The sequence below is a fragment of the Asterias rubens genome, chromosome 4, assembly GCF_902459465.1.
Source record: "Asterias rubens chromosome 4, eAstRub1.3, whole genome shotgun sequence".
NCBI classification, from domain to species: Eukaryota; Metazoa; Echinodermata; class Asteroidea; order Forcipulatida; family Asteriidae; genus Asterias; species Asterias rubens.
The window spans coordinates 8,899,324-8,924,688 of record NC_047065.1 but is presented as its reverse complement, the minus strand read 5'-3'; the positions used below and the strand labels follow the sequence as shown (position 1 = coordinate 8,924,688).

General features: G+C 39.5%; 2 protein-coding genes across 4 annotated transcripts in view; both read right to left on the bottom strand.

The window, feature by feature from the left end:
- Positions 1–2,214: 2,214 nt before the first annotated feature.
- On the bottom strand, positions 2,215–5,940 carry LOC117289549. 2 transcript variants are annotated; one of them, XM_033770700.1, is made up of 3 exons: positions 4,120–5,940; positions 3,985–4,038; positions 2,215–3,795 (listed from the first exon to the last, which is right to left on the bottom strand). In XM_033770700.1, the coding sequence occupies exons 1-3, from the start codon at positions 5,318–5,320 to the stop codon at positions 2,453–2,455; spliced, it is 2,598 nt and encodes an 865-aa protein (XP_033626591.1). In that variant the 5' UTR covers positions 5,321–5,940; the 3' UTR covers positions 2,215–2,452. The 2 variants fall into 2 exon arrangements, with proteins under 2 accessions (XP_033626591.1, XP_033626590.1); XM_033770699.1 differs by having other exon boundaries at positions 2,215–4,038.
- Positions 5,941–10,227: 4,287 nt separating this feature from the next.
- The window catches only part of LOC117289605 (ATP-dependent DNA helicase Q4-like), a 52,795-nt gene continuing 37,657 nt past the window's right edge, over positions 10,228–25,365 (bottom strand). For both annotated transcript variants that reach the window (XM_033770805.1, XM_033770806.1), the window contains exons 12-19: positions 24,473–25,115; positions 23,756–24,027; positions 21,993–22,118; positions 21,124–21,361; positions 19,728–20,030; positions 18,529–18,706; positions 16,213–16,360; positions 10,228–10,534 (exon numbers count right to left, since the gene is read on the bottom strand). In XM_033770805.1, the coding sequence (XP_033626696.1) occupies positions 10,301–10,534; positions 16,213–16,360; positions 18,529–18,706; positions 19,728–20,030; positions 21,124–21,361; positions 21,993–22,118; positions 23,756–24,027; positions 24,473–25,115 (2,142 nt within the window). In that variant the 3' untranslated portion in view covers positions 10,228–10,300. The remainder of the gene's footprint in view (positions 10,535–16,212; positions 16,361–18,528; positions 18,707–19,727; positions 20,031–21,123; positions 21,362–21,992; positions 22,119–23,755; positions 24,028–24,472; positions 25,116–25,365) is intronic.

The following is a 25,365-nucleotide window of genomic DNA, read 5'->3' as shown; positions in this document are numbered from 1 at the left end:
TTCAAGTGTTTGAATATGAGAAAACAGCATCAACTCTGTATGTAATTAAAATGTCTTTCCTTATTGACTTGTACCCCATTGAATCTTTCAATTGACATTACTTTTTGTAACAGTAATATTTAAATTAATTGTCATGTGCTTCATAGTGTCTGCAACTTTCAATTGAGTTATTCAACTTTTCCCTTGCCATTGTTGAATAAACTTCTAAATGTTAAGACTAAATGTTTACCCTAAAATATTTGTAATGTATTAACATTCTGTTCTAGCAGAAAACTGGAAATATTACTTGACATTGGTTAAGAAGCATGAAAATCGATTATCAAATATTTGAGGGAAATGACTGCAAACTGCTGGCAATATGAATGAAGACTCTGTAAGCTCAGGCAATTGCTCTTCTGACATTTCAGGGTGAAACTAAAATAATGCTATGCAAATTTATTTAAATTTCACGACACCTCGTAATCATCACCCACATATACCTTATACAAACAATGGGCGACCTGGCGTCTGTGAGTTTGCGCACTTGGTTCTTCACTCAACTATGGTGTCGTATGTCGTATGGATGTAATAAAGAAAGAAAAAAAAACTTTTTTGAGACCTGATAAAATTTGTGTACACTTTCGCCCACCAACCAACCAACCATCCTCGTGTGCTAATACCCACATTTTGAACCACCGCTTAGTGACAGGAAAGTCACAAAAAATGTAAAAATATGCTATGATATTTCCATGTAAACACCACAAAAAATGGTAAATGAAAACGTGTATATTCACAATTCTTGTCTCCAATGATTCAACTTTACACGAAGGCAACGGTGCAGAGTGGCGGTATGACACCTTCTGTACAAAGAGATCTAATCGCGCTCACTAATCGGCCGTCCAGCAGGAGGTCTCCTATCTTTTTCCACTGGTCAGACAGGGGCATTGTCAGGGTATTCTTTTGTTACTCTGCGGTTTTGCGGGTCGTTCGAATTCCTTCTCTTCCTTCCTCCACGCTGTCACTTAGTTTGTCAAGTCATAGAGGAGTCTCTTTGGTCTTTCATGGGTCAGAACAAAAGGTGACTTTTGAAAAATGGTGTTGGTTTGACGTTTTAATTTAATCCATGCAAAATTGATAGGACCTTCTATCCCAGGTGTTACACCATTCATCATTTTAATATTGGTATTAACGATTGAACAACATAATAACCTTAGGATGAATTTGTTAATTGTGCTATTTTAAAGAATTGGGTTGAAATCAAATTTGTGGGTTTATTCTGGGACGAGTGTTGTGTAAGCTAGAGCAATGAAGGGATTTCTGAAGTTAAATGGAAAAGTGAGATGAAATCAAGTGTCAAACAATCATTCAGAAACAAGCTTTAGAAAAGTTATATATATATTTATCAAACACACAGTTGTTTACAATGCTTGTGTGTTGAGAACTACACTCATTTTGTTGATCATGTTCTTGGTTGCTATCAGTTGGTGCTAAGCTGAATTTTAGCTTTAATCGGTGCTAAGCTCCCTTTTAAATCAAATGCCATTAACTGCAAATGAAATTCAGATATATTATGAATTACAAGTACTATAACCTACAATGTAAATGGATACATAACAGTTGTTAGTCATTTAAATTGTTGTAATGGACATTATGTAAGATGGTTACATGTATTTTATTATAATGACAGGGTCTTGGTATGTTTGTCAACCTGATTAATGCTGATTGCAGTTATCACTGTTTGCCCACTCAAGGATTGTTTACAAGTATTGACTGCTTCGAATGCTATGGTTAAAACTATGACTCCTAGGTGATCCCCGGAGCGTTCTATTTTCCCGAGGCGCGGAGCGTTCTATTTTGCCGAGGCGAAGCCGAGGGAAAATAGAACGCTCTGGGGATCACCAAGGGAGTCATAGTTTTAACTTTGCGCGAGTAAAAGCACTCGATATTTGTTTTATAACACCCCAAACATTTCTAAATACTGTACTATTATAAAGTTACAGACCTGAACGCTACAATCCACGGACGACGCGAATACAGATTGCGAAAACTTTTCTGGTGCTGCATGTAGTGTCATATATTCCAAAATCGTTACAGACTATTAATTTATCATCCTCGTACACGCAACGGACGTCTGGGTACTGCACGCCGTGTGATAGTCTTCGGACTATCGCACGGCAAACAGATGCACTATCACACGGCCGTCGTCTAGTAAAACTAAGACATATCATGTGACGCGCTCTAAACATTGGTTTAGAGCAATGAAGGCAGAATATTGGTAAGGGGTGTTATAATACATATTACCTCAACCCACCACATTATGTATGTCCAATAATATTATCCACCTAATTCTTGGTCAAGTTTCAAAAACTACAAAATTAAGAGCAAATGAAGTTGAGGTTAGTTTTTGTTTTCAAATATCTAATCTCAAGATGATTGGTGTTTTGAACTACTCCGCAAAAAGATTAGAACTTCTTTATGCCTCATTATTACCGTCTTGATGGTGACTTTGGATGTGACCATCTTGATGCCTACTTGGGATGTTACCATCTTGATGCCTACTTGGGGTGTTACCATCTTGATGCCTACTTGGGATGTTGCCATCTTGATGCCTACTTGGGATGTTACCATCTTGATGCCTACTTGGGATGTTACCATCTTGATGCCTACTTAGGATGTTACCATCTTGATGCCTACTTGGGATGATACCATCTTGATGGCTACTTGGGATGTTGCCATCTTGATGGCTACTTGGGATGATACCATATTGATGCCTACTTGGGATGATACCATATTGATGCCTACTTGGGATGATACCATCTTGATGCCTACTTGGGATGATACCATCTTGATGGCTACTTGGGATGTTACCATCTTGATGGCTACTTTGGATATTACCACCTTGATGGCTACTTGGGATGTTACCATCTTGATGCCTACTTGGGATGATACCATATTGATGCCTACTTGGGATGATACCATATTGATGCCTACTTGGGATGATACCATCTTGATGCCTACTTGGGATGATACCATATTGATGCCTACTTGGGATGATACCATCTTGATGCCTACTTGGGATGATACCATCTTGATGGCTACTTGGGATGTTACCATCTTGATGGCTACTTTGGATATTACCACCTTGATGCCTACTTGGGATGTTACCATCTTGATGCCTACTTGGGGTGTTACCATCTTGATGCCTACTTGGGATGTTGCCATCTTGATGCCTACTTGGGATGTTACCATCTTGATGCCTACTTGGGATGTTACCATCTTGATGGCTACTTGGGATGTTACCATATTGATGCCTACTTGGGATGTTACCATCTTGATGGCTACTTGGGATGTTACCACCTTGATGGCTACTTGGGATGTTACCATCTTGATGGCTACTTGGGATGATACCATATTGATGCCTACTTGGGATGTTACCATCTTGATGGCTACTTGGGATGTTACCATCTTGATGGCTACTTGGGATGTTACAATCTTGATGCCTACTTGGGATGTTACCATCTTGATGGCTACTTGGGATGTTACCATCTTGATGGCTACTTGGGATGTAACAATCTTGATGCCTATTTGGGATGTTACCATCTTGATGGCTACTTGGGATGATACCATATTGATGCCTACTTGGGATGATACCATCTTGATGGCTATTTGGGATGATACCATATTGATGCCTACTTGGGATGATACCATCTTGATGCCTACTTGGGATGTTACCATCTTGATGGCTACTTGGGATGTTACCATCTTGATGCCTACTTGGGATGATACCATATTGATGCCTACTTGGGATGTTACCATCTTGATGCCTACTTGGGATGATATCATCTTGATGGCTACTTGGGATGATACCATCTTGATGCCTACTTGGGATGTTACCATCTTGATGCCTACTTGGGATGATACCATCTTGATGGCTACTTGGGATGTTGCCATCTTGATGGCTAATTGGGATGTTACCATCTTGATGGCTACTTGGGATGTTACCACCTTGATGGCTACTTGGGATGTTACCACCTTGATGGCTACTTGGGATGTTACCATCTTGATGCCTACTTAAAATGTTACCATCTTGATGCCTACTTAAAATGTTACCATCTTGATGCCTACTTAGGATGTTACCACCTTGATGGCTACTTGGGATGTAACCATCTTGATGCCTACTTAAAATGTTACCATCTTGATGCCTACTTAAAATGTTACCATCTTGATGCCTACTTAGGATGTTACCATCTTGATGGCTACTTGGGATGTTACCACCTGGATGGCTACTTGGGATGTTACCATCTTGATGCCTACTTAAAATGTTACCATCTTGATGCCTACTTAAAATGTTACCATCTTGATGCCTACTTAGGATGTTACCATCTTGATGGCTACTTGGGATGTTACCATATTGATGGCTACTTGGGATGTTACCATCTTGATGCCTACTTAGGATGTTACCATCTTGAAGGCTACTTGGGATGTTACCACCTTGATAGCTACTTGGGATGTTACCATCTTGATGCCTACTTGGGGTGTTACCATCTTGATGGCTACTTGGGATGTTACCATCTTGATGCCTACTTGGGATGTTACCATCTTGATGCCTACTTGGAATGTTGCCATCTTGATGCCTACTTGGGATGTTACCATCTTGATGGCTACTTGGGATGTTACCATCTTGATGCCTACTTGGGATGTTACCATCTTGATGCCTACTTGGGATGTTACCATCTTGATGGCTATTTAGGATGTTACCAAATTGATGGCTTCTTGGGATGTTACCATCTTGATGGCTACTTGGGATGTTACCATCTTGATGCATACTTGGGATGTTACCATCTTGATGCCTACTTGGGATGTTACCATCTTGATGCCTACTTGGGATGTTGCCATCTTGATGCCTACTTTGGATGTTACCATCTTGATGGCTACTTGGGATGTTACCATCTTCATGCATACTTGGGATGTTACCATCTTGATGGCTACTTGGGATGTTACAATCTTGATGCCTACTTGGGATGTTACCATCTTGATGCCTATTTGGGATGTTGCCATCTTGATGCCTAATTGGGATGTTACCATCTTGATGGCTACTTGGGATGTTACCATCTTGATGGCTACTTGGGATGTTACCATCTTGATGCCTACTTGGGATGTTACCATCTTGATGGCTACTTGGGATATTGCCATCTTGATGGCTAATTGGGATGTTACCATCTTGATGGCTACTTGGGATGTTACCATCTTGATGGCTGCTTGGGATGTTACCATCTTGATGGCTACTTGGGATGTTAACACCTTGATGTTTCACTATGGATACTAGCAAGTTTAACTGCATGTAAAAGCATGATATCTTATTGCATTCATGTACTACTCCTTTATGTACACATTTAATTCTCTGAACAAAAGCTACACTTACAATGAATCTGTAGTTACAGTGTAGATTTGATCTGCCTGTACACAATCAACCTGATCATACTTGCTTTTTTTTTTTACAGTTAAGTACGAGGGGTACACTTTTGGTGTTGTCAATTACATACATTCCATTATGAATCTGAGGGAACACATATCTTAGTTTCGAAATTTATAGCCGCGGCACATGAATGATGGATAGCTTTTTACATCTTCATTATCTTTTATCCGAGTTGTTCATTCAGAAGAAATACATACTTCAGGTTTCAATAAATGTCATTAAAATCTTGAGCACTCAATGGAACAAACAAGGAATGGAATGATTTAAGATGGCTAGTGATAAGCTTCAGCATTGAACAGGTTTACAGAAGCATGGTAATGTGTATTTATTAGACTAAGTATTTATTAAGTAGAATTCAGATTCATTGATAAAGTTGCTTCACATCATACAAAAGTGTACTTTGTAAGCTATAGTTGGTGTGTTCGGTTTTATAAATTGATATCTAAAATAAAATAAAATAATCTCCATTTGAGAGTCAATCAGTAGTATAATTCAAGGTATTTTATTTACAATTGTTGTTTATTTAAGGATTAACAAAATTACACAGATCTTTGCCCTCTTCCATTGTTAATGGAATAGTTGAGAAATGCGTATATGAAATGGTGTCTGGCAATGGTCAATGTGCCTTCTTTCCCCTAGATATTATACCAATTTTAAAACAAGATTGAATTCAATTCAATTTAATAATTTATTTGTCCATCATTAAAAAGATAAAAATGGAAAATTTACATGTCAAAACATTGATAAAAAGCTCCAAGACATAGAACAAGAAATAAATAAAACTATGATTTAAATATACACTGATAAAAGAAAAAGAAAACCAAGAAAAAACCCCATATGTGAACAAAAACAACACATTAGCAAAAACTTTCCCAAACCTCTTCGCTCCCACAAGCCACAGGATAAAAATAATAAAACCCCACTAAGAATCATTACAAACTCCAACTGCATAAAATAATAAACCTGTGAAAATTTTAGCTCAATCGGCCATCAAACTTGCGAGACATTAATGAAAAAAAAATACCCTTGTCACACGAAGTTGTATGCGTTTAGATAGTTGATTTCGAGACCTCAAGTTCTAAACTTGAGGTCTCGAAATCAAATTTGTGGAAAATTACTTCTTTCTCGAAAACTCTGGCACTTCAGAGGGAGCCACTTCTTACAATGTTTTATACCAGCAACCTCTCCCCATTACTCGTGATCAAGAAAGGTTTTACGCTAATGATTATTTTGAGTAATTACCAATAGTGTCCACTGCCTTTAAGTGCCGTACACTGTTCAGTCCAAGTTAATTTGTTATCAATGATGGTGCCCAGATATTTATATGATTTAACAATTTCAATCAGAATTTCCAACACTTCAGGTTGTTGACCTTTTTTCCTACTAAACAAATAAGTTCTTTTGTTTTAGTAGCATTGAGATGTAAGTAGTTTTCATCACACCATAAACCGAATTGTCTAATACACTCTCTGTAATCAACTTCATCATTACCTCTGATAAATCCAACAATCACTGTTTTATCTGCATATTTCAGAATGTTGACATTATCTTGGTTAGATACTAGCCTTGCTCAAGGCAGTCGCATTATTCGCTCCGAAAAGACGCCGCTGTAAACCCACCGCATGACCCACCCGTATACACACTGTCACATCGTACGACTACTGTGCACACAAGTCATCCGCACTCTTACCACTAACCGCATGCGGAGGCCGACGCATGCGGATAGTGTACGGGGGCATCGTGTCGTGCGATGTTACGCACAGTGAATACGTGTGGGTTTTTACACAGCGGCGGTCTTTTTTCTGAGTGAATAATTCCACTGCCTTGAGCAAGGCTAGTTAGATATACGATCATTGGTATAAAGAATGAACAATAGCGGTGACAGGACACAGCCTTGTGGTGTGCCAGTGTTAATGATCAAACGTTCAGATAAACAGTTATTGACTTTACTTGCTGTGTACGATCCTGCAGAAAGTTAACAATCCATGAAATCAAAGATGACCTAATCCCTAGGTTTTGAAGCTTAGAATGAGGAAATGCATAAGAGTCGTATTGAATGCCGATGAAAAGTCAATGAAAGTTGCTCGTGCGTAGCAGCCACTCCTGTCAGTGTGTTGTTGAATACCATTCACCAGTAAGACAGCGTCATGAACAGATTTATATGGTTGATATGCAAACTGATATTTGTCAATGTACATGTTTTCTATGAAGCTGGCTCAAGAATTTGTTTCATTATGATCTTCTCAAAGCATTTCATGGCAACAGCACTTCGTGCGACAGGTCGAAAGTCATTTAACTGCTTGGGATGAGGGTTTCGTCAACACGGGGACAATGATGGCCGACTCCCAGCAGGATGGAACTGTATGAGAGGGAACTGCTAATTGAGGTGCGCATTCTCTAAGGATTCTTCCGTCGGTCCCATCCGGTCCTGCAACTTAACGTGGGTTAAGTTTTTTGAAAAGCTTAACCACCTCCGAAGTATTGATGATAATTGGCTGCTTGGCAGTAGCGATAATTGCTCAGTTATCTCATCTCTTTGATCCTCAGTATCAAAGTGCCCCGAAAAGGTGTTCAGTTCCGAGGTTGCTGTGTGATGATCCAAGTTGAGAGAGCTAAAATCCTTTCCCTTTTTGGAGAACCCTGTCATATTTTGAATACAGTGCCAGGTATCTCTTTAGTTTATTAGTGCGACAGACTATTTGTCATCCTCGTATACATCCTCGTCCCAGAGCTACCATGTACCTTGTTTTTATGTCCCAAAGAGAGACATCACTGAAATACTGAACAGACTCATGCACAGTGTTTCACAACAGAAACAATACACACAAACTCACATGGCGTTTACACAAATTTGTTTATTTTTATGCTGAGGATAACATCAAACCATTGGTTTTGTTTTAATAAAGCAAGCTTTTTTAAAGATTTAACAAAGCATTTTTCTTCTCAGAAATGTATGCCGCGATCATTATTAAAGGCAGTGGACACTATTGGTAATTACTCAAAATAGTTATTATCATAAAACCTTTCTTGATTATGAGTACTGGGGAGAGGTTGATAGTATAAAACATTGTGAGAAACAGTTCCCTCTGAAGTGACGTAATTTTCCACAAATTTTATTTTGAGACCTCGGATGTAGAATTTGAGGTCTCGAAATCGAGCATCTGGAAGCACACAACTTCGTGTGACAAGGGTTTTTTCTTCTTTCATATTTATCGCGCAACTCCGACGACCAGTTGAGCTCAAATTTTCACAGTTTTGTTATTTTATGCATATGTTGATATACATCAAGTGAGAAGACTGGTCTTTGACAATTACCAATAGTGTCCACTGTCTTTAAGTAGAATCTTTAACACCATTGTTAACTAAAGAGGATTCTTAAGAGAGAAATATAGAGCTCAAGAAGCATTGAGAATGGTGTAGTAATAATCGTTTAGAGAAATGTTTCCGTTATCTAAGAGACATCATCTGGAGAGGTGAGGACTACTTTCAGCAATCAATTTGGCCACAAAACAAGAGCAGGAATTTGGCTTAAATATGTGGGTTTTTTTTTTTAATTATTAAGAAAGTCTAATAAGAAGTTTGTTTTAACACAGAACCATTCAACTCTCATTGGAGACTTGCTATTAGCTCTATAATCCAATCCAAGGTTTAAATATAACATCAGCAACATTCCCCCACACGAAAAAAATGCCTAGTTTGCCCAGTATAGTATCAGCTAAAGATGGTGTTGCTAAATATAAAATGTTGTAAATGTTTGTGTTTTTTAACAGATGTAAAATTTGCATCAGGGATGAAGAAAACTATTTGTTTTTTTAATGACTGTACATCTCAGTACTTTCCACAAGTCACAAGGCATATCACTTGGATGGGATTGGAGCCCACAACCTTTGCCATTCTAGAGCAGATGTCTTACCACTAGACCACCAAGATGCCAAATAAAGAATGATATAGACAATATTTTAAAGAGAACACAGGGAAAGCAGCGAGTATACAGTGCTTAACACAGATCAGTATTTGTGTGTACTCAGACCCTGGCCTTGGGTTCTTGGACTCGGACCCCATACTCAGTGTCCTGAATCAACTCGGATACTTTCAACTCACACTCATTTAAAGGCTTCTTGGACTCTGTCTATAAAATACTGAACTCGGTACTAGAATACTGCATCAAACAAATACAATCAATAACAACTGGAAAGCCCTTTAATTACAAAGGGATTATCTCCAGCCTCACTTGGGCTGGCAGCAAATATTAATCAAGTGATTTGATAAACGTGTTAGGAAAAGTTTTTGTAGGTTCTGATATGGACCCTGCACCTGTTAACTGCAGCTGTTGCAAATAAATTAAGATATTTGATCATTAAGTTTACTGAAACTTTCAATTTAGAGTAAAAAACTATGCTTCATTGTTTTATCTTGAGTCTTATTAAAGGCAGTGGACACTATTGGTAATTGTCAAAGACTAGCCTTCACAGTTGGTGTATCTCAACATATGCATAAAATAACAAACCTGTGCAAATTTGAGCTCAATCTGTCATCACACTTGCATGATAATAATGAAAGAAAAAAACACTCTTGTCACACAAAGTTGTGTGCGTTTAGATGGTTGATTTCGCGACCTCAAGTTCTAAATCTGAGTTCTCGAAATCAAATTTGTGGAAAATTACTTCTTTCTCGAAAACTACGGCACTTCAAGCGAGCCGTTTTTTACAATGTTTTATACCGTCAACCTCTCCCCATTACTTGTTACCAAAAAAGGTTTTATGCTAATAATTATTTTGAGTAATTACCAATAGTCTCCACTGCCTTTAAGTTTGAAAGCATAAATGTTTGATATTTTGTTTAGATTTAGCGAAGTCTAAGTATCTCTTCTGTTGCTATTTGTAGTAGTCTGTTGAAGTCAAAGTCAAGATGCCCTCTCCAGAATCTTCTATCACGTCCCCAGACCTGAGCTGGGTAACATGGGCTAGATATACCATGGAAGACACGAGCAACAGCACGCCCAGAGAAACTCCTATCAGTATGCATACTAATAAACTGACGTACATCACCCCGCACACGATGCTCTTTGCTTGATGTATCCTGAGTCAAAACACAAAAAACAAACATATGATAACACACCGCTATATCATGATTGATTTCAAGATGACTTACAAAAAAGGCTGCACAAGTTATCATAATGTTATTGATATACCACTCTTTATGATCTCTTAACAATGTATGTCATTGTAATCCAGCTATTGTTTGTACATGATCTGTGTCGTTCTTATCTTCTGTGTTTTCCATATTTCCATATATCTGCTTCATCACTTGGTAAACACTTCATTCACATAAAAGCAATTGACTATATCCAAGAATGTAACATTATCCAGTATACAATTGTTGCATGCTGTGACGGGATCCATGGCGTTTTGTACACCCGAGGGGGCAAATGGCACCCGAGACCGAGCCGAGGGTGCCAATTGCCACCGAGGGTGTACAAAACCCATATACCCCAGTCACAGCTGGCAACAATTGTTTTGTTATACCTTGGTAACAATGTTATTATTCCCCCTTTAAGTTCTGTTGTCATCTTCAAACATTATTATGACCGAGTATGCATAGTTTATTAAAGCAGACAAACAGTTCAAATAAGAAACAATTCTTCACTGTTCCCTCAAACCCGTGATTGTTTCTCACACTGCTGGAAATCAACCAACGGTTGGACCGATCACTTTTCATGTTACCCAACCCCCAAGCCATGTAACATTCGTCTATGTGTTATATCACATGATTGTTCTCGACTAATCAGACTTCACACTTTGTTACCGAGATATAACAATTTCCATTGTCTACATAAGCCTATTTAATGTCCAATGAGTTGCACTTGTTATAAACACTAACCCTTATACTCATTAGATTTCTTTGGCTAATCTAGCTTTGCATAGTACCGTGTACATCACCTCGATCCAATATTACGATAGTAAGAGTTCTATAGAACAGGCCTGGATGTTTCGCTTTTGAAAGGGCAAGGGCACCAAGGCACTTTCTCCATGGTAAAGGGCACCCTATGAGGAAATTGTAAATTTCTACTAGCATTTCAAGGACACCAACAGTCCATGGGAGTTTGCGAGAGGTAGTTGTGGAATCGGTGTGGCATTACCTACCCCTTCCAACCTACCGTCATGGTTCTCAATTCAATTCAATTCAATTCAATTCAATTTATTTATTTCATCACAGATTACAAGTAAAAAGTGAAAAAAAAATTCCCTGTGTGCACTAAAAAGATTCAAATTTGATACATAAAAACATTACATTTTAAAAACACAGAATTAATTACAAAAATTTAGTATAAGCAATAAATAGGCTAGTTCAAGTTTTACAAAGAGAGAAACGTTATCAAAATCTCACCATCACTGATTAAAATGAAAAAAAAAAAAGAAAAAAAAAACTACTACTAAGTTACCTTATAAAAAGTGAGTTAAAAAGATGAATAGCACTGGGTAAGAAAGATAGTCTGAACCAGTTTGTGCGAGTAGAGAGAGAACGGTACCTTCCTGATGGGAGAATGTGAATGAATGTGTAAAATTGAATCACGGACATTGAAAGATCGTAATTTCCTTAAAAAATAAAGCCTCTGATTTGCCTTGGCACACATTTTTTGAGTATTTTTGTTCCAATCCAGTTTGTTATCTATAATTGTTCCAAGATATTTATATTCACTGACAATTTCGACTTCGTTATTCTTTATACAAACCGGATGAATACCTTGACGGATCTTACGAAAATCAAAAACAAGTTCTTGGGTTTTGGTTATATTCAAAGTGAGAAAGTTGTCATCACACCACTGGACAAAGGGCTCCATTTCAAGCCTATAATTAGTCTCATTGTTTTTGAGGATCAGACCAGTCAAGGAAGTGTCATCGGCGTACTTAACAAGAGAGCAAGATTCACTGTTACTATTAAAGTCACTGGTGTACAAAGTAAAGAGGACTGGTGATAGTACACAACCCTGTGGCGCTACAGTATTTGTGAAGATCAAGTCAGAGAAAGAAGTTCTGATCTTTACATGTTGGGGTCTAGCTCTCATGAAGTCACTGATCCACAGGCACAAGTGTGGATTGACAGGCATGTTCTGTAGCTTCTGAACCAACTGGAACACATCCCAGTCAGTGCATTCTAAACATGCTCTCAAGGTGTCAGTGTTTTCCTTTGTCCATTGTTTTACTTTAATAAGGGAAGGCTTCTTTTGTTTGTATTTGGGCATCAGATGCACCATATCGTGATCAGACAGTCCAAGTCCTGCTTTCTCATATGCCTTATAGCCATCTGCAATGTTGCCATAGCATTTATCCAATGTCCTATCTCCCCTTGTAGGAATGTTCACATATTGATGGTAGTGTGGAAGGGTGGACTCAAATTGACAATTATTGAAATCTCCAAGTATCAGTTGTAGACATCGGTGATGAATATTTGATTGAACTCTCTGGGAAGGTAAAATGGGCACAGTGAAATCGTGAGTAACTCGATGTCCGGTGAACAAACTGTGTGTTTAACTTTAATATCTGTGCACCATCTCTTGTTGACATAGGCACAAACTCCACCTCCAGTAAGTTTATTTGAATCTAATGTCCTGTCCATTCTTTCGCAAGCAAAACCCTCGATTTCTGATGTGTGTGGACTGTCTGTACTCTTAAACCATGTCTCACTAAAACACATCAGGCAACTGTCTCTATATTCATACTGGTAGTCAGTGCAGGCCTTTAATTCATCCATTTTGTTTCGAAGTGACTGCGAATTACCTGTGATTATTGAAGGAAGTGGCGGACGAAACTTTTGGCATCTAAGTCGTTGGCGAATCCCACCCTTTTTCCCCCTTTTACGTTGCTTTGATTGAATCTCTATTGGAATGTCAATGTTGGGTGGGGCACTGGTCAAAGGCCGAAGCTGCAGTAATTCCTGTCGGTTGTACACGATGGGAAATGGCCGTCCATATTCGTTCACTCCCTCGGCAGGATTGGCAAGAATTTGGCTCAAAACTCTCAAAACTAACAGCAAACAAATACAAATCCGTAAAAACATGATGCTTGGTGCAACAAGGCAGCCTCCAATTCAACCATAAGTCCAACAAATGTACTAAAAAGTGACAAAAACGAGACAAATATTAGACACTGAGCACACAAGGTGGTCGCCACAGTGCAGCGCCCTCTTTTCCCCAAATGTGCCCTGAATAATAAGGAACCAATTCTCACCAGTTCCTTGTTTTTGTTTATTCATGAAAATAATTGGTAACTCTGCTATTTGTCATTCAACCCCCCCCCCCCCCCAACTTTAAACGGCTGTTACAGAACATGGTCAACATGTCAGTTTTAAGGCTGTTGTCCAGTCTTTTTTTGATTTAGCCTGCTTTCTCCCTATGGCTCTCGTCCACTTGGCCCTGTCCGTCAGGTCCCTTGCATTGACTCCAAGAAGTTTCAGGTCATTTGACACATCAAAGCTTTGCCACACCTTGAAATTCTTCAACATGGTGTGGCCCCCTTCCCTAACCATCAAGAAGTCGATAGCATCCACAGGAACTGTAAATCACCAGCTGGTTGGAGGTCTTCCTGAAAAATGTGTTACAACTCATCAGCCCGAACGTGTCACCAAACTCGATAATCCGCTCTCCCTTGACCATCTGATTCCAGAAGGAATCATTCTCTTCCTTTGACCTCCCGACCTGGATGTGGGGCAATAGGCCGAGAACGCTGACCACTCCCCCCCCCCCTGACTAGTAGCTTTACCAACTGAATCCGTTCACTGACTCGCTGAAACCGCCAGCAACATCCCGTCTCCTCTGCTCCCATCATCAGTGCCCATCAAAAAGAACTTGTACTGCTCAATCCTCCTAGCAAGCCACCTTGCACTACCTCCCTTCTACCTTGACTCCTGCATATAGCACACATCCACTCTCCTCCTCACCATCGCATCAACCACCTCCCCAGATCTCCTGGACATGCTGCCAATGGTCCATGTTGCCACTCTCAAACTCTGACCTCCCCTCCTGCTCTGACTTCCCTGGAAGACATCGGGCGAATAACCGTCATACATTTTACTGCGGCGTGGCCTCCTGTATTTGTATCCTCAGTTTGAACATTGAAGCGAAGTTTCACAGCCAGATGCCCTGCTCCTGCCCTGCTGACGCCAACCACATGACAACACCTACTGCACGCTGTGGGGAGAAATGGTTAGGTATTCTGATCCGTGACCATGCAGACATAAGCAGGCCAGTACTGCCCAGGTTTGAAGTAAGATGTTTGCTTCACCTAGGTGGGATGCCTTCCAAGGTTAACGAGCCCCACCAATTAAGGTTTGAAATCAAAGTTCTCCTTCTCCTACGCTTCCATCCAGGGCCTCATCACCAACCTGAGTTTGAAATAAGTGGCTGTCTCCTTGGTGGACTACCTTCCAAGGTAATTGAGCGTCAACTGCACGGAGCGATCTGGTTTTAAGGCACCAGAAACCCGCCTTCATACTTTGGCACACCGTTTGCAACAGGGATCGGCACTCAATAGGAGCTCAATCCACCTCTCCTTTGATCCATATGATAACATTTCTTCATAAAAGTTCAATAATGTACATTTTAATTAAACAGTGTTCACCTTGAATCAAAAAGTTCAACCAGATAGGGCATCAGTTTAAATGAAATACATCAAGAGCAATAGCGAGAATTGATTAGGTTTGTTTGCAAGACATACATGTATCACTGTTTTACTCCCCCCCCCTCACCCCCACATCCCAGAAAACTAACTTTATAGAAACAATCACTTACTGGCATTGGTTTGATTTTATTTCAGCTGCCTGTTATAATTTGTTGGCCATAATCACCTTTTATACCAGCATAAATGAGTTTATGCCAACCCATATGCTAAGGAATGTACTTATACTGCAATTATCATGTAACCTTATGGGAAAACACAAAACTAAGAAAAACAGAGACTAAGCTACTCATTTGGAGTTACTATCACATGTTTTTGTACTTAGGGTGATCCTATAAAGCATTTGGCACCATTTATGTGTTGCCACCTCAGGTGGTACCAATATCTGGTCTGGCCCATGGCCTACAAGGCAATGACCAAGGGGCACAGAGGCAATCGCCTTTGTTGCCTCCGTGAAGTATCAGGCTTGATAGAACAACATGCATGTCATTTGCTCTTTACAAAATGTAATAGTGGAAATTAGACAGGTGGGGTTTGAGCAAGTTTTAGAATTGTTCAAGCTTGGAGCAATTCAGATGTATGTCGTTCCATATGAGCATAAGCAAAAGCCATATAATTGAGTGCATGATGTCTTGGACAAGTTGAGAAGGAGAAAGTGCAACAGAAGGAACCATGAGGGCAACTTCGGTGCTCTAGAATTGCAAGGGTCGCGGGTTTGAATCCCACCCGAGTAACATGCCTGTGATATTTTTTTCTTCACAGGACTCGCGAAAGTACCGACTAGACAGTGCTAACACATATTGGTGTATGGGTAAAACAACCAAATTAATATTCTTTATCCCCTATGCAAATTTAACATCTCTTAAATGTTATACAAACGTGTAGCAAGGCAAATGGCCAGGATGCAACGTCAGCTTGTATGGTTTTTTTTAATTGATTTAATAATAGCACTCAACCATGTGAAGGTAGTACTTGCCATGTGAAGGCAGTATTTGCCATGTGAAGGCAGTATTTGCCATGTAAAGGCAGTATTTGCCATGTGATTTAAATCTAATAACAAGAAAAAATACAAAGTGAACCAACCTCCTGTATTTGCTGATCGCCATCTTGCTCCCGATTCAAGCTACTGCTTAAAGGTCTTGCAAAGTAAGCCTTTAAAATCATCTTGAGTTTGTTACTGCACTCAACATCCACAACATCATTGCAGTCCATGTAATTAGCATGAGATATACTATGACAAAATGATCATGGAGTGTGTAAGTCACTAAGTACATTTATATTTATTAACAAAAAAAAAAAGAATACTAAATGTGTATAGTAATGATACATGTATCCAGCCGAGCAAGCAATTTTGTGTTGTATTACTAGTTCAAGATCAAGAGAAGATTTTGGTGTTGAGTCATACTGTGCCTGTGTCCATCACATTGAAACATGGAATGGCCAAGTCCTGAGGTGACCAAGTCAGTGTTGTAGGTCTTGAGACCTGGTTTAGGTCTTGAAACTGTCTCAAGACCCTTTTTTACTGTCTCGGTCTTGGTCTTCCAGTGCCTCGTCCATTCGTACTTGTCATAGTTATTAGTTTCTCACATTCTCCATTTTAGTCATCGTTACCGTAGCGTAAAATAAATCAGCTGTTTTGTTTGGTTTTAAAAATCACAAAGAACTTCAAGGAAGTGGCAAATTGGGAAATAACAACAAAAATTGCGCCGAGTGTAAATTTTGTTCAAAAACTATATCAGAAACATGCAGAACAACTTTGACCTTCACATGCCAGATAAGCAGGTATAAGCAGTGGTAAATTAAGTTGAAGTTCAAACCCTCTATATCAAGGAAGGTAACCAAATCACACTGTTATTATCCTATTTCATGAGACCATGATTTGTGTACAATTTTGATAACTTCAATCAGAACGAAAAAATGGCAGTTTTGGAAGTGGATTTTCCCCCCAAACGCTGTTCGCCCGTTTGCAATAGCACGATGTGTGATCTTAACATATTGATCAGCAAACTGAACATGTTTCAAGTGAATGCACTATGTGCATTACGGACCAGACAACGTTCAGTATTTGTGAGTGTGCTGCATGCAGGCTTTGCTGCTCTTCAGAAAGCGATAGGTCACAGCCTGGGCTTCCTGATAAGTCAATATAAAGATTTTATAAATGCCTTGAAATAAACAAGTGTGAAGTTTTGGGTGGAAACAAAACAAAATGTGATCGTGTGTTTTATTTATAGCAGTAATTATTTTTATGAGCTTGCATATTCGGTTGTTCTGTAGCTGATATCACATTAATTCTTAAATTTGATACACAATTGTTTGTATGCATGAGGTGCATGTACATGTAGGTCTAGTTCTTGTCAGGGCTGGTCTCGTCAGGGCTGGTCTCATCAGGGCTGGTCTCGTCAGGGCTGGTCTCGTCAGGGCTGGTCTCGTCAGGGCTGGTCTCGTCAGGGCTGGTCTCGTCAGGGCTGGTCTCGTCAGGGCTGGTCTCGTCAGGGCTGGTCTCGTCAGGGCTGGTCTCGTCAGGGCTGGTCTCGTCAGGGCTGGTCTCGTCAGGGCTGGTCTCGTCAGGGCTGGTCTCGTCAGGGCTGGTCTCGTCAGGGCTGGTCTCGTCAGGGCTGGTCTCGTCAGGGCTGGTCTCGTCAGGGCTGGTCTCGTCAGGGCTGGTCTCGTCAGGGCTGGTCTTGGTCTTTCATGTCAGGGTCTCAATCTTGGTGTCAGACTTCCTGGTCTCAACTACAACTCTGGACCAAGTTGCATCATGAACTCACACACTAAGCAAACACCTGCTGTAAAATGCGGCTTCAAACAATGATATTGACAAAAATAGGGAGACCTCCAACATAAGCATAGATAGCTCAGACATTAGAGTGCCAACATATTACTCCAGACTGAGAGCTCAATGATTCAAATCCCCCTCTAGTAAATATTTCTTTGTTTTTCCCCTAGATTCTTGAAAATTTACCCTGGTCAGTTTCCCTTGTGGTTTATAACTTAATATTATTTGAAACAAAAAAGTTTCATCCCTTATGGTGATCCCTGGCTTCACTGCAGTTAACGGTTGCATGGCTTCTGAATGAAACCCACAAATAAAGATATTGACAAAAATAGAGAGCCACCAACATAGGGCTGGATTTGTAGAAAACCGACGCGTTAAACTAGAGGTTGCAGGTTCAAATCCCACCCAACTCAAGTTTTCCTTCCTTATTCAAACCAAAGTTTTTATACAAATACAATTTTGTACTGACCAATTATAAAGATTGATCGACGGTCATAGACTTGAGTGTTTTTTCTGAAGGGTTGGAACAACAAACATATGGATTCAAGTTGAATGTACAGTACATGTTGTGGTTTAATTATCATGTATGTCTCATTTTGTTTAAACAGACTAGCTGTACATACCTTTGTAGTGCTGAATACACAGCTTGTAGTTGATAGAGTTGTCTTCTTTCCTGTAAGCTGGATTTGCTTGTAAGTAGATTAACTACTTCATCTAGTTCCTCGTCAGTCAAGTCACCAGGTGATTGAACTAAGAAGGCTAGGTCAGAAAACTCCACAATAACTCCACTCTTGACCCAGCCTATGGATACAAATAAATCATAAACACTTTAACACTGCTGTGATATGCCCAACCAATACACATGGGTGTGTATAAACCTTTGTTTATGACCAGTAAAAAGTGTTAAAACATGGGAGTGACACGTGAGCTTGCACCTGTGCTTATAAGACACTTTTACTTTTTGGCCATAAGTGTTGGCCGAAAAGGTATTTATGAATGGGAATCAATGTGTATTGAATCGTTTTTCAACTAGTGGTTTAAACCTGCCGAAGCCTGGTTCTTGATAATTTACCTCGACTTCGTCTCGGTAAAATTATCAAGAACTAGGCCTCGCTGGGATTAAACCACTAGTTGAAAACCTCTTCACCACACATTGATTCCCTTATTAATGGGACACACAGTTGCTATGGTTGGTTGTCAATACAGCATCGTATCTATCCTGCACCTACGATAAAACAATGCATTACACACCAATTTTTACCCCATTGTTATCATAAATAGATCAATGGGATTGTTAACTACATTGTATCTGTAAAATGGTTATCATATAAATTTGTAGGATCTTCAATGAGTTGCTCGGACTGTCAGATACACTGCGTCATGATGCTTCTGTAATTGAATTTTTTTGAAATGTTGTCCCCCAGCTAGATCATCGGGAATTCTGGGCGGTAGCCTGTCCTTATGAGTCAGTGCAAATTATGCACTCAGCTGTGATTACATTTATATATAGTTCATTTTATTGAGTAAACAATTAAAAACTTTATACTTGGCACATTTATCCCTTATAGTTTGCTCCTGGGTTGGCTCTCTTGAGTCAGGGGAACACTGGTTATCCAGTCTAGGTTTTTCCCCCTATGGTTTACACTGTTGCATATTGTGTGTGTGATCTGTAATATTCAGCAAGTTGTTTGTAGTTGTATACTCCTAAGTTGACCCCTTCTTCTGGGTCAACCGGAAGTGGGACCATAATATCTCAAGAACTCAACAACAAATTTCGGTGACCATTAGGGGAACAAGAAAAAATCACATTGTTAGAACTAACCTTTACCAAGAACTTGTCTCCATTTTAACTGTCGTAGCTCTTTTTTTACAATGACCAAGTCCCATCCCATGCAGCGTGCTACCTCAACAACATCAAACTCCACACTACTGGCATGGCGATATGACTTCCCACGTGATTGATTCTTAGCAATAGCTACAGCAACAGGAGGACAAGATTTGGCAAGTTGCTGGAGTTGTGAAGGTCCACCATAACATTGAATGGTACACTTTGCATAGGTCGGTGGTAAGTTGACTAACCAATGCTTGGCATGAAGCTCTAAGTAACACAATAGTGTTGAGATTCCTGTGTGGATACAGGTAGATCAGGAAAAATAATCAGTAAGAAACCAGTCATATAACAAAACATATGCCATCAAGTCTCACTCTAAGTGATGTGTAAGGACTAGGAGTTTGTGTTCTGGGAACATATATTCGGTTATAATTTATAATTAAGGGTGCATTAAATTCGGTAACAGTCACTTCAGCTACCTTGCAAACCCTGCACCTACAAACTCAGCACCTTGCAAACTCAGCACCATGCAAACTCAGCACCTTGCAAACTCAGCACCTTACAAACTGGGCACTTTGCAAACACAGCATCTTGCAACTCAGCACCTTGCAAACTCAGCACCTTGCAAACTCAGCACCTTTCAAACTGGGCACCTTAAAAACTCAGCACTTTGCGAACTCGGCACCTTGCAAACTCAGCACATTGCAAACTCAGCACGTTGCAAACTCAGCACCTTGCAAACTCAGCACCTTGCAAACTCAGCACCTTGCAAACTTAGCACCTTGCAAACTGGGCACCTTGCAAACTGGGCACCTTGCAATCTCGGCACCTTGCAAACTCAGCACCTTGCAAACTCGGCACATTGCAAACTCGGCACCTTGCAAACTCGGCACCTTACAAACTCGGCACCTTGCAAACTCGGCACCTTGCAAACTCAGCACCTTGCAAACTCAGCACCTTGCAAACTCGGCACCTTGCAAACTCAATACCTTGCAAACTCAGCACCTTGCAAACTCGGCACCTTGCAAACTCGGCACCTTACAAACTCAGCACCTTGCAAACTGGGCACCTTACAAACTCGGCACCTTGCAAACTCAATACCTTGCAAACTCAGCACCTTGCAAACTCGGCACCTTGCAAACTCGGCACCTTGCAAACTCGGCACCTTACAAACTCAGCACCTTGCAAACTGGGCACCTTACAAACTCAATACCTTGCAAACTCAATACCTTGCAAACTCAGCACCTTGCAAACTCAATACCTTGCAAACTCAGCACCTTGCTTTATGAAATTGGGCCCCGGTTAGGGGGTTAGTTGTTTCAACATTTGATCTCATCACTGGATTCTTGAATACCCAGTTTTGTTTTTATATATATCCTACAATTACCTTCCTCTTTGATATCCAAGTCTTGCACGGAGGACTCGATGGGAATAGCTACAAGATGTCCTTTACATAGTCGAGTCAGTAAAGGATCTTCCCTCTGGTTAGACTCTGTTGGATTCAGACTAGTCTCAAATGCCTCCATGGCTGTTATGGCCTGTTCATCTGATATCTCATAGTTTGTACCATCTGCTGTAGCAAGACTAGACTGGTTGACAATGGAAGGTGCACAACCTATGGCTTCCTACATTCAAGACATAAAACATTTTTGACTATGGGTTTGTGACAGGACAGTCAAAATCTCAGATCATAATACGATTTGGTTTCAAATTTCTAATTTGGGCATATTTCTTTCAATATTTATTCACAAAATAGAATTATAATCTATTCAACAAAATATACTTCACAAATTCTGATACGTCAATTGCAGAAAATTGTAATTTTTTTAAGTTGCTTAATTCTGTTTCAGGTTTTCCAGTTGAAATGCCACATTTAAACATGAAACATTCCTTTCCTAATCAAATCCAGCATTAAATCAAAAGGAGATCCTGTTTTTGGATTTTTGAATTTGTGAAAAACATTGAGGATGTTTTTTGTAAAACGCCATGAGCACAAGAAATGTGCGCTATAGAAATAAAGTTGATTTAGTATTTGTTTTTGTGATACAAGGCCTGTATACGTGTACATTTTCTGTACAAAAAAGTGCACTGACTTCTGCTCCCCGTTTACAGGTTGGTTAAAAATACACAGATGAGAATAGAGAGCAGGTACCAACAATAGCGGGTACCATGTGACCATAGTTCCAATTCTCAATCTGGATTGAAATCATGTGAAACATCAAAATAAAATTCCAAATTAATTAGGAAAGGACTAACCTTGTGCAGCTGATGTGCTTGGTGACATTTACACGGAGGAAATAGCATTCTCACTAGTTTCTTAATACAGTATCTATCTACTGTGTTGGCATAGGTGTGACGACGCAACTCACAGAGATCCTTTCCCTACAAAGAATCATGTCTTATTGTAAGTTACACGCAGACACACACACAAGCAAACCCACACAATCGGAAATGCCCCTAATGTGATTGTAACTTAACAATCACAGAGCTGTTCCATTCTGTTGATCTAAAAAGTTAAACCTTCAATGCTCAAAGGGTCTATAACTGAAAACAAATTGAAAATTGGCTGTGGAAGTTCCTGAATCATGGTCCCACTTCCATTTGACCTGAAAGTAAAGGTCAACATCGAGTGACGGTAGCCCAGCTTTGTTCTTTAATGCCCGAAGGATCTATACCTGAAAAGAAATTGAAAATCGGTTGTGTAATTCTTGAGATATGGTCCCACTTCCTGTTGACCCTAAAGTAAAGGTCAACATTGGGTCACGGTAACCCAAGGCTAATCTCCATTGCCCAAGGAGTCTATAACTGAAAACAGAAAATCTATCGCTGTACTTCTTGAGATAATTATGGTGCTGCAAAGATTTACAAGTTTGAATTACTGTAAATTGACAACAACGTCAAAGTAACAAAAATGTGTTTTTCATACACATAGTTTCTGGGTTAAGATTCATTTAATTCCTTAAACCATCTCAGCTCCCTGAGGATTATACAGCCTGTGCAACAAATATGTGCTACTCGGCTAAATAGATGCAGTATTTGTTACTTGGACACTTGTACTAGTTCTCTCCGGCCCTAGTAGTCAGACTCATGTACTCCTCAGCCACACAAGTATGTAGCAGTATTTCATACTTAACTGAAATGTACTGGACTACAAGAGTGCAAAATGTCTGCGGCATAGGCCCCCCTATAAATATTTAGTTGTCATAACGCTTCATTTCAGACAAGTCACACATTTTGCAGTCTACCAATGGGACGAAACAATGCATTGTGGTACTTTGGATAACTAGATTTAAAGTCAGGATCTTTTCCAATTTGTATAGTCGCTTTGATGCAGCGTGGAGGTATAACAAAGCAAACTCTCACGCATGATGTCAAATCTTTGTGATTTTGACACAAGCCGTCAACAGCAGGAGTGTTTCTATTTTGCAAAAACCAAAAAATTCATAACTGTACAAATTTCAAAGTTGCATTTAAATGGTAAACAAACACTTTATGAACAAGATTATAGCAGCCCTATAAAAAAAAAAATGGCTCAAGTACCTGTAGCTTTTTAAGTATTGGAAATTGGTGGTTTTGACACTGCTTTATAACACATGTGGTTGTGCGCTTTTCTGAATAAACCCGACTGATGTTCGTATATGAGGTAATCAGGTCAAACACTACATTAAAAACAACAATAGGTTTTCAGCTGAGGGCAGAACACATATTAGGCCTCAAATATTAACTTGTGCAGGAAACAATATTGAAGTTTTTTTAGTGACAAAATTGCAAGGATTTGATTATGGATGCTCAATATTTTAACCAATATTAAACACATTTATTTGTTTTTATCCTTACACCAATGTGTAATAAGCACAATATACTATCCCAAATAGTTTCACGAATTTCGTGTAAAAAAAATCCCCAGAAAAGTCTCTCAGGTGGGATTGGAACCCACAACGTCTGCATTGCTAGAGCAGATGTCTTACCACTAGACTGCCAAGCTAAAAAAAGTTTAACAATAATATTTAATGTCTAACCTGCGGCTCCAAGAAAACATGACATTGTGCTTCTTTCTGATCTCTACCAGCTCTGCCAATCTCTTGAACATAACTCTCAAAACTCTTTGGAAGATTGAAGTGGATAACTGCTCTTACATCCGATTTATCTAATCCCATGCCAAATGCTACTGTTGCTGTGACAATGCGTAGACGCCCAGTCATAAATTGATTCTGGACTCTTCGTCTGACTCCAGGTGGCATTCCTGCATGATATGCTTCAACACTGTTAGCACTGGTAATCACCGACATACCTAGGAAGAAAAATTCAATCCAAATAATCTTATCAAGGCTGTCTCTTGATAACATAGTAAACCAACAAATGTATGGAAAGAATCATTACCAACCAACAGACAAATCAAATCAATCGCCAGTTTCATCCATTTGTTTCCTAAAATTACTTGAAATGAGCAAAATAATCTCACTCATTTATCCCACATTTGGTTTCTGTCTATTGTACACTGATACTGTATAAGTATTCAAGTGTAACAAAGAGCACTGGGTTTATAATTGTATTGAGAAAAACAATTTCAGTTGAAAAACACTTTACAGTTTGGTTTTAAAGTGTTAGCAAACAAATTTTACTTACTAATAATAATAAATGCCCAACTTTTGCCAACTAAAAATGTGCATTTCCGATTGAACACTGTATGGTAATAGATTGGCTAGTGGGATATATCTTTATGGTTTTGAAGTTACCTTTAAGTGCTGCTTTACTTGTAATTCTAGCCCTCTTCTTCACAGCAGGTTTCTTGTTCTTGTTTTTCTTCTTGCTTTTTGCTTTTTCTTTCTTAACATTTAAGTCATCTTCTTCAATGTAAGTGGACACATTATCTGCTTCACTTGTTTGTTTCCTTCGTTTCTTTCCTGTCAGTGCAATTCTATTTCCATCAGTCTTGCTTTCCTGTGAATCATCAGTTGCCTTCCTTTTACGACTCTTTCTAGAGGTTTTGTTCTTTGGCTGAGATTGATTCTTGTCATCAGTCAAGCTGACAACATTATTACTATTGTTGTAAGTTTGCTTCTCTTTGTCATTGTTCATCTGGGTATTATGGTTTTCACCGTGCTCATGAGCCCTCTGGCTTGTCTCGTGAGTAACCTGACTAATAGGTTTATCATCCATCTCTCTAATCACAGTTATCGCCTCTCGGTAGGACTCAACATCTTTCACCATTAAACTATCTTCTTCCTTATTTTCAGATGGATTGGATTCTAGCAAGTCCTCAGGGAGACCTGTCCTCAGCAGAGAGGCCACTCTTTCAGTGTCTTCTCGTCGGATACAGTAAATTATGATCGAGGGAAGGTGGCAAAACCGTGGGCTTTTAAGGAGTTCAACTAAAGCCTACACATACAAAAAAGCATTTGTCATAATGAGTTTCATTCTATATGATATAATTTATATGATAGAAATACTTGGCTACATATTAGAAGTTATCGAGTGGAAAAATATAGCCCCTCTGCGACCCATATCCAAATTGGCCGTAGCTACCACAGTCCTACCCTGTTCCCTATAGACTGTGCAAGTCTCGCGCTCACCGGAGCGAGAAAACACAACAAACGAAAAACTTGTTTTTTATCAAATACAAATCTTT

Excerpts from the sequence above, each read along its gene's own strand:
- LOC117289549 (XM_033770699.1), bottom strand. The coding sequence starts at position 5,320 with ATGCAGTTAAACTTGCTAGTATCCATAGTGAAACATCAAGGTGTTAAC. Across the intron at positions 4,039-4,119 it reads CATCCCAAGTAGCCATCAAG|ATGGTAACATCCCAAGTAGC; the intron begins GTGGTAACATCC and ends GTAGGCATCAAG.